The sequence below is a fragment of the Phaethon aethereus genome (assembly GCF_964289735.1).
Source record: "Phaethon aethereus genome assembly, chromosome: 5".
Taxonomy (NCBI): domain Eukaryota; kingdom Metazoa; phylum Chordata; class Aves; order Phaethontiformes; family Phaethontidae; genus Phaethon; species Phaethon aethereus.
In genome coordinates, this window is record NC_138579.1 from 10225228 (window position 1) to 10242664 (window position 17437).

Here is a 17437-nt window from a genome sequence, read left to right on the forward strand (position 1 = left end):
ATAAAACTTTTCATAAAATCTAAGAAGTATAAACCTTTAATTTTGGGTGTTTAAAACATATATGTAATGCCGTAGGTGCTTCAAAAGCTATCAGTTAATAGTTTTATACATAAGGAAGGCAAACTTCCCCGTGCAGCTGCTAGACTTTAGCACTGGTTCCTTGAAAGGAGACAGTTCAGTGCCCAGATAGGCCTTAGCCTTTCTCAGATAGCCAGCTGTGACATCCTGCTTCTATATTATGAGAAATAGTGAATAACTGTTTCACATCCACCATCCCCATGTCATTCATATTTTGTGAACTTCTGCCATGTCAGCCCTTAGTGCGGCACTATACCTAGGTTACCGTGAGCTGCATGGCATGGCCTGCTATACCGTTATCCCTTTCTTTTCCTCATCTTGAAACTCAGTAGCATTGGAAAGGTGCAGGTTTTCTTATTTATAACTGGGGCGCCAAAACTTTAATTCACTTTATTTATAAACAGATCCCATTCTTTGGGAGGGTCCTTGGAGATGGTCCTTGAGGAAAGGCCTACATCTGTGTCTCTAAAATTATGTTTTAAATACTTACTCCCTCCATTTGAAAAAGCTGCATCTACAGAGAAATTGTAAGTCTCAGCAGGGCTGTACACAACAGAAGAGACCACAGCCAAACTGAGGGGGGTTTGGTTTGTTTGGGTTGGGGTTTTTTTGGAGGCCCAGGATGGTATCAGTGTAACACTGAGATGAGTATTGGTACATGTGGAGACACATTTACCTGACGTATGAGCTGGTTCAAGAGCTTCTTGGGTGGCAGACCACGTATGGGTGCTGCCCTCAGGGAAAAGAGGAAGGCAGGCATTCAAGCTGCCTCAAATGAAGAGTAGAGGGAAGCTCCCAGGTGACTTGTTTCAGAGCATGTCCAGGGTCTGTCACATGTAGAGGACATCCTGTATCACCATAAGATCAGTGCCAGTGAATGTTTTTTCCTACATCATTAGCATAGCATGTCCTTTTTATTTTCTTTATTGGCTAGCCTGGGCTAAGTCTTAGGCAAGTTTCTCTAGTAAGCAGAAGTTATCCTTTGCACGGGTATCCTGGCAGCAATTTGACCATGCTGTTCAGACATTATATTGCCTAAGGTAGTGGAGGAAAGCAGAAGACAGAGATATCCCTGGTGCATCTATGCATCTCATGGTGCATCATCCCAGTGATTCTTAAGACATTTTAGCCAGAAACAGAGAGAGTGTAGGCTGGAAAAAGAATGGTATTTTGATTATAGGCTGTAGACAAATCCAACTTATCCGCAACAGGCAGTGTGAACAGGCTCCTGCCTGTAATTATGGCATTGAGCAGGTGCAGGAGGAGTCGTAGGAGAATGATTACTCTGTCCTCTTTCCATCCTTGAAGAGATCAAGTATGGGTGGCATCATAAACAGCTCTCCATTGGTAGGAGTCACATCTGCTAAACAGGCATCCACTGTCAACACTTGTCTAGTGGAGAGCTCTTTGCAGTGCATGGTTGTCCTGAAATCACTTGAACCAAAAGGGATTGAGTCCTCCTTGTGCAGACTGTCAAGCTGGTAGCGTACTGTTGTAATTCTAAGTTGTCAAGGCCATTATCAAGTCAGTCTTACAGACAAGACGAACAGGACTTATGACACTATTGCACATTCAAATAGTATAGAAATGGCTATTTGTGCTTACTTTTTGGGGTGGGGGGAGGACTGTGTTTAATTTGGATGCCTTTTTGAGGGATTGTCTTTTGACATCCTTCAGCTGCCCTTTGTCAAAGGCTTGGAAGAGCTTTCTGGAGAAGCACTGCTGTGTGCTGCTTCTGTTCCTAAATTTTCTTTTTGCTGCTAGAGACAGGCAAGGTGGACATCTCATCTGACCTGATAAGGCTTTCTTATGCAATTTGTGCTTATGTAAATAATCTGTCTTCTGTGTAATATGAAATGAAGTTGTCTCACATGCTGCCTCTCCTGGAATACAGCTTTATTAATTTACACATACTATATTCACTAGTTCAGCATTGCAACATCACAGAACCTGATCACTGATCACAGAACTAGAGTGTGATTACTTTGTGATTAAAGATTTACCAAATCAAGTATGTGTTATATGAGGTTGTTGCAGTATCAGGACTGCTATTCTGAACAGACAAAAACTAATATAAAATACTTTTTACGTATTTGACTTTATAAAACATCACAGGACACATTTCCTGTTTGAAGAATGATTTTTTAAATCTTTCTCAAATGTAGTAATATACTCCTTTCTCCTTCCCATCATCAGTGTTTAGATGTCCCAGTGATCGATTATACTTACGTCTCTCACTTTATTGAAAGATACTTTGATTGTTCCTTATCAGACTTTGGAGAATGGACTATTTTAAAATACTGTAAATATACACATGTATTAAAATTAAGAGTGGTAAGGGCTTGAGACTTCTTTTGTGTTTCACAGAGATACTTCTCTTTTTTTTGTGTTGACTACTGATACCTTTAATTCTTTCCAACTCTCTGTAACTGTGGTGATAGGAGAGCATTGTCAAAGACCAGGATATATGGAATGGAACAGTTTAACAAGTAATCATGGCTACTTGGCTTTTAAAAGCATGAATCTCGCTCAGTTTCAGCAATTAATATTTTTGTCTTAAAGATAAGATAGAAATACTACATACAGCTTGAAATACTTGGTCAGAAACTGGTTAGAATTAATGTTCTGTAAAGTATGTAAAGCGGCATAAGAACCATTGGTAACTATTTACATGCTATTAATAATTAGCAACCTTCATACTAGTCTGTTAGGAAAGAACCACACATAGGGTACAATACAAACTCAACTCCATACGGTTGGGTTCAAATTACATTTGACTTGGACAATAGGGCATGAATGGGGCTCATTTGAGTTTCTGCCACTGTAAACAATGATATGTTGGAATGTTTCATTTGTTTATTGATTTATTTATTTGGACAGGTGCAGGTTGATCATATGAAATAATTTTTTATTCAAATATAGGCAGAAAATAGTAACAAACATTGTCCAGTCAGACTGTATGATGATAACCAACATCTTGAATGGACAAACTCAAATTAGTTTAGCCTGTGGCTGGTTTTGAATGTGGGTTTTAAACTAATCAAATCATGTTCTAGAGAAAGTGCTTTGTGTGCTGTTCAGCCACTTAGAAAATAGAAAATATAGATTTTATTTTCTGATTAATTTCCTTTTAGGTACTAAGTTCCTTCTTTTACTTTCTGCTAAAAATTATGTGCGTATCTGTGAGGTACATTCTGTTAATGCTAAATGGGGCTCATCCTTGAGAAGAGGTCATTCAAATCTGATGGATCCCATCTGGATGAGGATCATTCTCCAGGGTGTCATTTTCCTCAGCTATTTGAAACCCTTTCCTAAGTGCTCCTAAGCAATCAGGTTCTCTAACTTTCAAAATGATGGGAGGAGGAAAGAGCCAGGAAGATTGTTGCTGGGATCATACATTAGGAAGTGGTATCACAGGACTAACAGCCTAAATTAATGCAAGGAGAGCCTTTGCATAGGAGAGGCTTTTTTGTCTTCTCCATCAGCTGGACATCTGCATTTCTCCCAAGTGGATACTAAAAAGGGAGAATGGATGATGGTAGCACATCTTACCATTTGGGGCAGGGGAAGGTTGAAAGTGGAGTATCAATATGAAGGTACATGCAGAAGACACTATACTTGGTCCACAGTTTCCCAGCTCATTCATGTCAAAATAGGAGATTGCACAGCAATCTGCAAACAAGAGAAAATCCCATAAATACATGTCTTACAGGTAGAAATAAACCTACAAAAGAATTGAGTGGACCTTACACATTTAATACCTTAAAGTGTCTTACCACACAATATAGCCTATGCTGTTAAGCTCAAGTGTTGCAATTATGTAGTCGTTTCAGAGTTTTCCCTCTGTCTCTCACCAGGTGGAATGGATTGGATATACACTCAGCTTGATAAACAGCGGCTTTAATATTTCAGTTCACACTGAGAATTTGCTGTCTTTATTTCTCTTTCAACATCATATTGCATTTAAACAATCACAGGGCTTCTCTTCTAATGCATGCGTTTGATTCCTGTCAATGCTAACAGAAGGTATGCAGAGACACCAATGGAAGAGTAGACTAGAGTTTCTCTTGAGGTGAACAACTGTTTATAATTAGAGTTGTGGGAATGAAGAAAAACCCAGCTAGCAAGCAAACAGTCACTCTTCCAAAAAGCTTGGTAAACTCATAAAGCTCAGGAGCTTAATCTCTGAACCAGAGTGCTTGTTATCTAATCCCCACCAGCTGTTGTGTACTTGGTAGCCATGACATCTGTAATAGAGCTGAAGGGCCTATCTATATTGGTTGGCACCTTCACCCACCAACTGAACTTGATTCTTCTTTCATTGCTCACATTTACCTGCTTTAAATCATTAACCAGTTGCTCAGGGTTTGATCATCCATTTAACCATACTTTATAATAGAAAGCTTGTGCTGCTTTTCACATTAAGCATATTTTAGGTATGTAGATTTTCAGCATATTTTAGGTATGTAGATTTTCAGCAGGTCTGGGTTTTGCCTTGCTAATAAGAGAAAGGTATCAACCAAAAGAATTTCCTCTGGCTGCAAACTGATTCCTTCTATAGACTTAAAACTGAGCTAGGAGTGAAATCTCTTGCATTGCATTCAGCCGAAAAATACTTTCACACTTCTAATAAGCAGCGTAAAGAACTATATACATGTCTCTATTAATTGTTGTGTATGAATTGATATAGATTATTATAGAAGATAGAATATAAATGTAAGCAAGTGTGTTCGTGTTCATTATAGCTGTGGAAGAATGCTTGTTTTCAGGGATTGGTTTCAGCTGTGCTGTAGTGGGTGTCATTCTAGCAGAGGACAGAAATTGGCCCAACTTGAGAAAAGAATCCATTTTAAGTCTCCCAGTTCATGGGTGAGTGCTGTGACTTCCAGCCTACTGTTTGACAGTATCCTCACCACCACAAGTAGTGCCGAGTAACAGCTGTTGAGCCTTGAAAGGGGTTAGAGGGAAGGATGCCTTTTTCCTGGATCCCAGATGAGTTTAGTTAGGAGGTAAGCACCGAGCTGTCCTCCTAAGAGAATACCGTTTTTGGACATGGAAGAACTTGGATCTGTGGGTTATTTTACTGTTTAAAACTTAGCTGCTTATAGCTTCCTAGCACCTGAATTATTAGATTGGGCATCTGACATTAATACTGTGGCCAAAATTGGGCCCAAAGACTACCACAGTCTTAAATTAGCTGTCAGCGTAAATATTGTGGATCTAAGATTTTGAACTGTCCTAAGACAATTCTCAGCATCTGTAATACTTACTGTCAAAATCCAGGAAAACGGTCTCATAAATAAAACCAGTTATACCAAGTTTTCAAAGAAATGCCTGTTAAAATTTTGTTGTATTTCATTACGTTCAGTTTTCACTTGAAATTGATTTTACTAATGGATTCATTTATTTTTTTCCCCCAGAATGGCACTAAGAAGTTCTGGGATTTTATGAGGACACATGACAGGTAACAGATGGAATCACATTATTTCCTTTTGTCATGATGTTGTTTTTCATACTGCATTCTCTTCCGTTGGTCAAATCTTGTTGATGTGGAGACACTTCTTTTTCCTCCAACTTCCTCTTCAATTCTCGCTTCTTGTGTAATACTTGCAGATAGTTCTCTACTGTTTCAGGCAGAATTAGCAGAAATTTTAAAATGTCCTCATGGTTTGTGTAGTTTTCAGTAAGTTTAGTCTGTGTTTGACTTTATTAGAGTTTTGTCACATGATGTATTGTATATTTTAATGATTACATAGACAGTGGAACTGAAAGTTTGGATCTTATGAAAAATTCTTTTTTGAGTGTGAATATATCATCTGAAGGAAGGACTCTGCCCCCCACATAATTAACCCTGTTGTTATTTGTGCTGTTAAATGGTCTAGTCCCACATGTGACCGTATTCTTTCACCTGTGAATGTACAATCCCAGGAATAGTCCTAATACAAAGGCTGTTAAAAGCAATCTAAAGTTATGTTTGTACTATTTGATTTTTTCCACTAGCAATTAATTGGAATAAGGTAGAGATTCTGGTTTATGTTTGGGTGAATCCTAGTTATGCTAACTTTTTTGTTTTAATCCTGTCCATCACTGCTATATAATGATGTTTTAGGCAAAGCCTTTCTCAAGTAACTTTACAAATGCCTGAAACTTTTCCTAAGATCATGGGAAGAAATAGATGGCCAGCAACTTTGTCTGTCTTTCCAATTGTATGTCTCCTATCAGGGAAGAAAAGCAGTTAACTCCTAACTTCAAAGATCAGTCATGAAAATTGTAACAAATAGGGTATATATGAAACAGACCCAGTGTCAGAATTATTACATACTAAAATATTCACAAGTCTTTTTTTTTTAAGTATAAATATCTAATCTAGTCACTGAAGATTCAGGTACTGTAAGATAAAAATAAAAGCAAAGGTAATAATGTTTCCCTAGAAAATGCTTTCCTAAATCTATTGAATGTAAAAAATGTAGCAAAGCACTAATGGCAAAAGAAATTCTGGCTTATAACCAGAACCATGTTGAGAGCTTTATTCTTCTTGTGCATTAAATAAGTAGGTAAAATCAATTGCATTTTTGGAAATTCTTCTCTGTTGGAACCCTCTAAATCCTTACAGTGAGTCTTTCTGTATGTAGGTACCTGGGATGGACATAAACTGGTAGCAACATGCTTTATGAATATAAAGATGATGAAGGTAAATGAAGACTGGGAAAATATTAGATTAAAAATGCCTGTACTGCTTGAGAATGAAGACAGAAAAAGGGGTGATATTTCAATACTGAACTTCACACTTGCTTTTGGAATTTGCCTAGAAGACAGTTCTGTCTTTGCACTTCGTCTATCCATATGGGCATGTTCCTGGACTTATGATCACAGATACAAAGGCTGAAATGATAATTGATTGCTGGAAATATAATATGTGCCCTCTACTTTCAAGCAAGTGAATCAGCCTGAAGTCACAGTGCTGAGAACATGACTTATAGATGAATAATTTCTATTGTTATTTATGTTTAAACTTTAGATTATTGCTCTGTGATAACGTGTGAATATATGCAACTAACTGAGTGGGGTAAATATTAAAGGATCAGTTTTCCATTAACTTCTTGAGAACAGTATTTCTGAAGGACTTTTGTGGACATTTTTAAAATAGTTGAGAACATAACTGTATAAAAAGGCTATGGCCACATGTCATGCCAGTCATCTCTGGTCACATAACATTTGTTAGCTTCAGATGTACAGCAGCTGCCATCCTAACTTACTAGTGACTACTGTTGAACTGTAGAATGTCTAACACTCTTTCATGAGTAAATTGAATGCAACTTCTGATACCGAAGGTAATAATGTGAACTTTCTGTATAGGAAATCCACAGTTTTACATAAATTCTATTTTGTGAATATGAAGCTAATTATCAGATAGATCAGTCAGGTGCAGAACTCCTTATAATGCTTTGAAGCCCTACATTTTACTGCGTTTTAATAGGACAGCTGTGATGCTAGTTATATGGAAAAGTCACATTGTCTTGTTGCTGAAGAGTATAGAGGACTTCATGCTTAGAGGACTATTAGAGGTTCATTACTCTTAATGAAGGATAAAATGAAGAAGAGGAGGGGTTTCCAGGACACGTGCTTATGTCTTCTTCAGGAAGATTATAGGTGTTTTCCATAATTAAGATCACTTTCTATAATTAAGACCCCTTTTTCAAAAGACCTGAAAACTTATTTTACTTCTGAAAATGCTGTAAAAATGTTAAATGCTCCAAATTTTTTTAATAAAGGCTGTCTACCTAAATTGAACATATGCATTGGAATGCTGGATCTGTAAAGTAAACATATATATATTCTATATTTACATATAATTGGTGTGTATAATGAATCTAATTATACTGAATACACAAAAAAATACTGTGCTGATCATATAAAAATAGACATTGAGCCCAACTCATGTCTTTATCTGTCATTCTCTTTCATCAGCATAAGTAAACGTTTGCTTAACACTGACTTTCTTGCTGTATGACAGTGAACTGAGAGCTTGTGTGCAGGGTTCCTTTGGGGCACCAGTGTTCTTTCTCATTTCAAATGAGGTCAATATAAGTCGATATTCAACAGATATCCAGAATATAGACTTAATACAGGAAAATATTTAGCAAGAGAAATGAAGTTATTTTTGTATAAATTTATCCTTTCCAACTGTTCAGATGAACAGCTGATTAAATTATACAAAGATAAAAACATAAGGACTGCAGTAGTCATTTCACTTGCCTTAGGTGTGAGTCACCTCCTTTTAAAATCTCACAGTATATTGCAGTAGGACAAGATCATTTAACCATATGCAAGCTGGGGCAACAGTAGCACAAGCCGAAATTGCAGATTTTTTTATTAGATGCTACTTTTTTTTTCCCCCTCTTTTTTTTTTCTTCTTAGTTTGCAGATCTGGTCTTTAGTCTACCAGTGTATGGCTCCTGAGCTTTCTTAAGACCATGACTGTTCAGAACTAGGGTATCAGTCTTGGAGCTACCTCTGATTTAGTCAGTTTGTAATTTCTGCTGAACATTTAATTGCTTCCTCTCAATCCCTCTATGCCAGTTACAGGAAAAAAAAACCACAAAAAAACTTTTTGCAAAATTATTACTGGCCACACAATGGACTGTTAGTAAAGCAAGCCTTCAAAACCTGTATTGTCAAAAGTCAACTGAGTGTCAGTATAGACAAAAGCAGCAGCATTTCCTACCATATTTAGGTTTAAATTGTACCTTAAGGAAGACCCAGGGCACAAAGACATAACCACAGAGAATAGTTAAGTCCTGGAACACTTTGCTCAGACAGGTTGAGGAAATTCCATCCTTGGAGAAATCCAAACCTTGACTGAAGAAGAAATCAGACCAAACTTAGAAGTTAGTCCTATTTTGAGCAGGAGGTTGGATCAGATGATCTCCAAAAGTTTCTTACAACCTGGGTTCTATGATTTTATAAGTAGATTAAATACTTAATGAAAGTTACAGTTCCCGTCTAACAACTGTCAAAAATTTATAAACTTGTCAAGAAATCTGTCAACTTACAAGCCATTTTTCTATTGGAATGTAATGTGTTTATTATCATTCTTGTCCTGTGAAGTTACATTTAAGTTAATCTTTCTTTGAAACATGCAAATGAACATTACCAGAGCTCCTTGCAACATTTCATTATGTCGTTAGAAACAACAATGAAAATTACTAAAAATGAATGAAGAAAAATAAAACCCCTTGATTACCTGTTTTCAATTGTAATTATTTAACAAGTTTATTGAGGTGGTGCTCATAAGCGTTACATAGTTCTGGCCTGTTGTGTTAGGCAGTGACACACAGCAAAAAATGCTTTCTGAAGTTACTTTATGCACTGTTTGCTTTTTTAATGTTTACTCAGATGATGTGTTTGCTCACTGTTAAACTATCCTCATGAAAATTAAGCGGAGTGCAAGAAAATAAAATTTAAATGCAAGATGTATTTCAAGATGTTTCTCAGACATGGGTCTGTCAGAACTAGTTAGAAATTTGTGGTGGTGTGATTTGCAGGGGAAGGAGTTTTTAAATTTTTTTTAAGGTCACTGCTTTTAAAAATAAATACCTGATCAGGAAAACATTTTCCTTCTGCAAATTTATGGTCATTTATGGTCAGAAATAGAAACATACCAAATATTGCAATAATTGATGCCTGTAACAAAAAATTATTCTCTAAAACTAGACTTAGTGTTCCGGTTATATTCTCCCTCATCCTAATTTTGCTATATTTAGTACAGTAAAAGCCTGAAATGTAATACTTCAGTTTTACATTCGTCTACTTTATAAAGCAATAGACCAAGTTCGTTTCAGGTTTCAGCAACTCCCCTTAAACAGATTCAAGGCTTTTAAAAGACATAATTTGGGAACAGATGAAGGTCAGTGTAGAATCATGTGCTTGCTTTTGTGCTTTGAGTAATAACGTTTGAGAACAGGAACATAACTGTACCTTTTGCTAGTTGACAAATAGGACAGCTTTTAAATTGCATTGTGAATGGATATAAAGGAAAATTATGCCTACTTCTCTATTTAAAAGTATGAAAAATTGACTGTAAAGTACACTACATTTGAAAGAAGAAAAAAATTTGAGGAGACTGAATTGCATGCAAGATTGTTATATGAGTTCCTCTTAAACCCGATAATGTCATGTGACAAGGAAAAGGCATTAGGACCAAAAACCTTACAACTCTGTGCGTGCATTGTACTCTTGTTACACTGTGTTTTTAACTATAAAAACATGTCATGGTGGCTCAGTAATAGTTCCTGACTTAGAAGTTTTTTCGATTAAGAATTTTTAAGTCTTTTCTTACCTCTGTAAAAGGAGGAGGAAATAATATTTCTGCATTACAAGATTGTCTTCTTTTAAGTAAAGGGATTAATTTATTTCACATTTAAAACAAATTAATTCCTAATTTAATTGAACTGTTTGCTCAGAAAAGAGGCTTTATACTTTATACTTTTCAGTTTTCTCTGTAATAGATAGTTTTCCATCAGGAGGGAGTTTGCAGGGTGAAGGAAACCAAGGCAACCTGCACCTCGGTGTGTTGTCTCTGGCAGGTACCAGCGCTGGGGGTAAACTGAAAAACCTTCTCGGGGCAAGTTACAAATGAACATAACTCAGAACAGGAAGATGAGTATACTCAAACCAGTCACCCTGTGCTCTAAAGATACCTGGCCGAGTGCTGGCATCTGCGCGCCACTGAAGCCAGGGAGCGCGGCTGCGCGGGGGGAATGAGGAATGCTGCCGCCGAACAGCTGCGCCGGGAGCCTGCCACATCGCCAGCCCTGCCACGGGAGCTGGCCAGGTGATGGGTCACTAGAGCCACGCGAGTGGCCTGCAGGAGCCGGGGTTGCTATTCTGGCTCCGTGGCTGTAGCAGGCAGCTATGGAGACAGGGTGGAAGTCATGTGCCCTGACCACATTATAGGAGTGGATTAAATTCCTTCTCGTATTTCATATGCCAGATCATTTGGGCTTTATGGAAACTTAATCCTGTATGTATTTTTCTGGTTTATGTCCTAGTGTGTTATAAGACACCATGAAATTTAACTCGGATACTTCCTTTGTGCAAGAATTATCACACTAGCTTTAAAATGGGTAAAATACAGCTTTTTAACATCTTTATAGATGAAAAAAATATAGCTCTTTCTTGGGTGGCATGTGCCTTTTATGTGCAACGATGTGCTGTTGTGTTATAAACCTTGTCTGTCTTTGTAAAGTCTCCTCCAGGGTGTCAATGGTGTGGAATTTTCATGATTATCTTCAAAGATAGTGCAGAAGATAATGCACTGTTTAAAATAAGCTGGATGTAGTTCAACAAACAACAAAAAATGATGGAAAGTTTAGGGAAATAATAGCTGAGAGAAGGTAATGATGGGTGGGCATGTTCGTGCAAAGCATAACACAACTGAAGAGGAAAAACTACTACTTATCGCAAAAATGTAAAGGAATGTTACAAAGCAGGCTGGAATCATTTTCATTTCATCAGTAATCAGTGACAGTACAAGAAATAGTGTCTTATGTGGAAAGTATTTTTTAAATTAAACACTAAGAAAATATTTTTACCAATAGGCAATAAGACAGTCTAGGAAGGCACGTTTTGTAATCACTGTCATTGAAAACATTCAGGTCTAGGCTTAGTATCTATCTAGCAAGGATGCTATCATATCAGGATAATGATATTTTTCCTGCTATTAGAAGGAAAAAAATGTAGTAGCCTATTAGTTTCCTTCAACCCAAGTAATTACACCATTTGTTTGTATATGATATTTGCAAATCAAATGCACTTAACGTTTGTGGTTTTTTGTTTTTCGGTTTTGGGTCTTTTTTTAAGTGAAGACTTGACAGATCCTCTGCTATGTGCCAGGAATTCTGCAGGCGTATTTACTGTCTTTTAAGATGTCATCTTACATTGTTACCTTAGGATCCAATCTAAATAAAATCATAGCAACAAGGCAAAAATAAATGTATTGGGTGCTGTAAAGTTACAAAAGAAAAAGATAAAATCAAACCCCAAATTTTCAGATTCTCATTTCACCTTTCTATGATTCTGTGATTTTTAAAGATGTGATATGAAAGCACCATATAGCATATAAACTCTTCTCTGCTGTATCACTGAAATAGGGTAAAATGGCAATAAAATCTTTATTGAGGACATTGCTTTATTGGGGATTTAAATGTTTGCCTAATTTTAAGAACAGAATCCATGAAAATTCTTAAAACTAAGCACATACACAGGCGTTTTGGCTGATTAATCATTTCTAAATCACAGAATCACTAGGTTGGAAAGGACCTTTAAGATCATCAAGTCCAAATCATTAAGATCATCAAGTCCAGGTTTCTGGTAGCCAGACTAGAGGTGTCTTGTTTTTACAACTTTAGGAATTTAATATTTTAGTATTTACAATAATATACTAAATAAGTGGGTATTTTTATTCTCTTCTAATCACTGAAATCAAGAAGAGTCTTCTCTCTGCTTCCAGGTGATTTTGAATTAAACCTGTTCTGTTTGAAGAGTGCCAAAGTTTTACATGGTCAGAGACAATAGCATAGTGTTGGCCTGCATTTGGGATTGGTGAAAATAACCTTATGAAAGCTAGGAAGTGTTCTATAATCTCAGTGCCTATATTTTTAGAATTTTATCTGAAAATATCACTTGGAAAAGAGGAAACTATTGAAACCATTATTCTCAAAATGGGGAAATTAGGTAAATTGTGAACAACTTACTTTAGTCTATGTTTCTTACTAATGGTGGTGAGACTATACATTTATACCTAGCAAAAGATTGTGTTATGCACTTCATATTTGGGTTCTGGTAGGTAAGAACCAAAGACGGTTTGTCCTTTACTTTAGCTAGGACAGAACACTTGAACTTTTTATTTTGTGAACTGTCCTTGAAACCCGATATTGTTTTTAAAACATGGATTTTTGCCATTTCAGAGTGGAGTCATACTTATGCCTTTTAGATGGATTATTTATTGGTCATATTATGGGATAGCCTTCATAAACAGCAGTTTCACAAATAATTAGGAATTGGAACAAAAGCCCATCAGGCTCTGACATCTGTTGTACATAATGCCCACAGAGCTTTATTTAATCGTGTAAGTTAGACTAAAACCTGAATTTATTTATTAAAATATTTTGTTGAAAGAATCCCATTGAAATGCAATGTGTCACTTCCAAGGGTATCCTGGGATATGGGCCAAGATATGACACTTAAAGAATGTTATTTAGAGCAGTGTGCTTTGATGTCTCATTTATTTTGCAGTTGAATTTACTTCCTATTTTTTTCTTTGTTATATGAAAACAGGGTGCTGGGAGAATTGTTTATTCCAAATAAGTTGTCCTGCATGATATTCTCTGGTTGGGTACAAATTACTACTTTACAAGTAGATAGAGATTATGTTTTAAAAGTGCATATATATGGATTTGTTAGCACTTCTTAATTCATTCTTCTACTGGTCTGATGATTAACTAAACATATGCTTCCTGCTTTCTGGTGTCATGAACAACTTCCTACTGCAGTTCAGTTCACTGAAACCAATCTTATATTTGATTTTTTCCAAAGTAATATTTTTTTTTTCTTTAAGCATGCATATCTCACCACTGTATTATGATTTTACTTGGTATTAGATATTTAAGTCGTATTGGAGAAAGCATTCAAATTTCATCAGAATACAGAAGTCTTCTAGACGTCTCTAATTATCTTTTGCCAAATCCACTTTATCTGTGATTAGTATGAAAGGCTGAATGTTTTTGTCAGGAGCTTATAGCTTTGCTTTTGTAATAGGCTGCATTTTAAGCAGCCAATTGGATTGGTGTTGGCCTTTGAAAAATTTAAAATGCTTTGAAGGAAGACTTAAATGAACCAGTAAAGATTGTGCAAGCACACACATTTAATCTCAGGACTATCTGCATTATAGTTAAAGCTCTGGGAAACTAAAGGAATTGCATTGGGGAATAATCAAAGGGTACAGCTTTATTACATGTCTGTTCTGAAAATGAAGGAATTGTTTTCTCTGGCTTAAAATACTAGGTGCTGCTCTGATAAAAGGAAGAAGACAGCACTTTAAGTACCACATTAGAAGTTTTCAGGGACGTGTCCAACTGTGAAATTGATGGTTAATTTGAATACAGAAGTAACACAGGGGCTGCATGCAATTCTTTCTCACGATCATCAAAAATAAATCTGAAATAACTTCAGATGAAGTAGGCCCTCCTAAAGGATGAATCTTCCAAAGAATTACTTTTGATTGTTAGCTCTCAAGCAAGTTTGGGGTTTTTTTCATTATCACTTTAAAATTGAAAGCACAGTCATTTCTGATTTGAACAAGAAAAGACACTTGTTCACTAACATTCTTTAATCCTAATCTGGAGTGTTTCTCAAACATAGTATTTTAAAAAGACTAGATGGAATTATAGTAATGACAGAGAAAACAAGATGAAAAATCAATTTGTCAACACTATGAACAAAGCAAGGCAAATTCATGTAACTTCAAGAAGAAAAACAAATTTATACTTCAAAGCTAAAATAATTACAGGTCATCTAAATTACTTCTTTTTTGCTAGCTAACTTTCCTTCTAGTATGATTCATAAGTCTTGCCATTTGCTCCTTTACAAGCCGTATAGGCAAAAATAGTACATGTATGTCTTATATTCACATGCTTTCAAGTTGAGATGAATACATCTCTCTCAACTGTGGTTGCACACTATATTTGATTATTCTGATTATATCAAAGGGATTTTTAATACCAAAATATCTGTTGAGAGTCAAGGGGACTGATTAAATAAATTACTTGCTTTTATTCCTCTATGCCATTTTTGTCTGTCTTTTTTGGAATCTGACATTCTTTTTTTATTGTCGTCTTTGAGAGTGGTAACTGAAATACCACAGACTCTGATAGTATTGTGGGGGTTTTGGTGTTTTGTTTTGCTATTTAAATCAAATAACATTATTTCCTAAATTCTCCACTATGGAGCTAAGATTATAATTTGTAAGAAGTACAAACAATACTGTAGACTTTCAACTAATGTTGAGACAATTTTTTGCCTTTAAAAGTAGGTGGAAGTGACTGAGGTTAATAGCTGGGAAGCCCTGGCTTTCAATGTTAACGTTAGTCTTTTTTTAGGTGCCTTATCTTCCCTTGTTCAATTCTGATCAGAATTTTTTTGTGAAACACACATACCCATGCTAGATATCTACACAAGGAGATCCTGCGTTGCTCTTAAAATGATTAAAGAAAGGTCAGTTTCTTTGCCTGTATAACCTCATCAATTACTTAGCATACTATAGTATTAGTACAAGATTATCTTTAAAAATCCTCATCTCCAGCCTTGAGAGTCTTACTTCATTCACAGAAACAGAAGAAGATCTTGTCCTTTTCTTTGCTATTATCATACTGGGATTTTTAATTTTTTTAAAATTTTTTTAGTTTTGCAAATTCCCATTTGTAAAGTATGCATTAAGTCCACATCTAGGCATAATGAAAGGCTGAATCAATCTTTATTTATTAAAGGATTTTAAAAGTTTGTCTTATGAAAAGCAATTAGTAAGTGTTAGCAGTTGCTTGTGGATTAACTGTAGCCCAGGTCAACAACTGACAAATCATCAAGATGGAAGATTACTAAACTGATGACTACAAGGTGAAATTACATTTCTACCTAAAAAAACCCAACAACAAAAAGCAAAAAAACCCTTCAGACACCCCCCACCCACCCCACAAAAAGAACCCAAAACACCCAACCCCTACCTTACAAAACCTTTTCTTCAAGTATTGGCTCTCTAGAAGTACATGTTCTTGTAGCTTTGGCAAAGCTCATTGGTTGATCTTCATTGCTAGGATATATTTCAAAAGAATTAACTTTCTGTCCCTCCCTATGTGTGTGCACATTTTAACAGGATGTCAGTTTTTAGCTGTCCCTACCTCATAATTGCTGTGGTCAAGTACTGCATTTTGCTGCTAGAAACAGCACCTTCCTTTCTCCGGATTGATTGTGTGAAGTTGTAGCAGTATTTCTATATAAATGTCTCCTCTCCTGGAACATCATAAAGCATCAGTGACCATGAGTTCAATGAATACAGAGCTGTAATGTGTTGGAGGAAGGAAAAAATTCGGAAATAGCTTTCTAGGCCAATGGCACACAACAGAGTCATTTTCTAAACTCTTGTAAGAGGTGTTTTCAACTGTAAAAGTTGTATTTAAGTGGATATCTTCTCTTTCAATGAGAATCTTAAAGGTGGAGGAGGAATTAAGATTCTGGACTCCTTGCAGATGTCCATGGGTCAGTTGTGTGTAATTTCTGCACATTTACTTAGACATTTTAGGGAAACTCAATATCCTTTAGAGAATTCTAATACTTACGTATTTCAGTCAGGAGTTTCTTTGAAGCGTAAGTGGTTAAATGCTGCATGACGTTCTTGACTGAATAGCTGGAATCCCTTTAATAAAACATTGTGTTAATTACCAAGACCAGGCACACTTTAACTGCAAACTTGAGCACAATAAAAGCTCAAGTACAGGTTAGATGGTCTGTGTACATAGGTCTTGCTGACATTTTACGTACAACTTAAAATATTTTAAGGCTACCCTAATAGTTCCTATATTCATAGAAAGAACAGTATCCTGCATTATTGCACAGTAACCTGTGTATATGCATCCTTTCTTTGGGAAAAAGTCTCCTGTAATTGGTGTAGTGATTTATTGTATGTATAAAGTGAGCAGGAGTGGCTTGGGGGAAGCCAAGGAGGAGCTGGGCTGAAAACCAAGCTGAGCAGCCTTGTCGTCTTCACCAGCCCTGGAAGACCCTGTACAGACCTGTGTCATCTCTTAATATGTTGTCTTTCTTTGGATGATGATTTAAAACTCCAGAAGATAAATACTTCCCTTATATACCAGACAAAACAGCTGAACCCACATATTTGCGTTGTTGCAGCGGTAAGGAAACCCACTGAAAGCAGGGGCTCAGGGGATCTTCCACATAGATCAATTGAACATTCTCTCCCTAACTTTCTCTAATACTCAAATAACTGTCCTGAATGCAGCTTCGAATGGATTTTAAGAAATTACAGACCTAGTGACCTGTGGAAATATTTCATGTTACATTGTTTCTTGTATAAGAAATACCAAATGTCATTCGTAATGTCACACTCCTTCTAAGAAGGTGTAATTCTGAACTTTCTCCTCCATGACTCCTCAACTCTGATAAGAAATACTAGAACTTGTGTGCTGTGTTTTGTTAAAAAATGTAAATTTATGCTAAAAATTGTTTGTCAGTCTCTCAGAAAAGTAAAAGTAATTAAATAGAAAGTTCTACAGATTTGTGCCATTTC

The 17437-nt window shown here is 36.2% G+C and overlaps 1 protein-coding gene across 1 annotated transcript in view; it reads left to right on the top strand.

Annotated features, from left to right (window-relative positions):
* Window positions 1–17437, top strand: part of NUDT14 (nudix hydrolase 14) — a gene marked incomplete at its 3' end in the record, with an annotated part of 58121 nt that overhangs the window by 23864 nt on the left and 16820 nt on the right. Inside the window, exon 2 of the mRNA XM_082000824.1 lies at window positions 5499–5542. Coding sequence (XP_081856950.1) covers window positions 5499–5542 — 44 coding nt within the window. The remainder of the gene's footprint in view (window positions 1–5498; window positions 5543–17437) is intronic.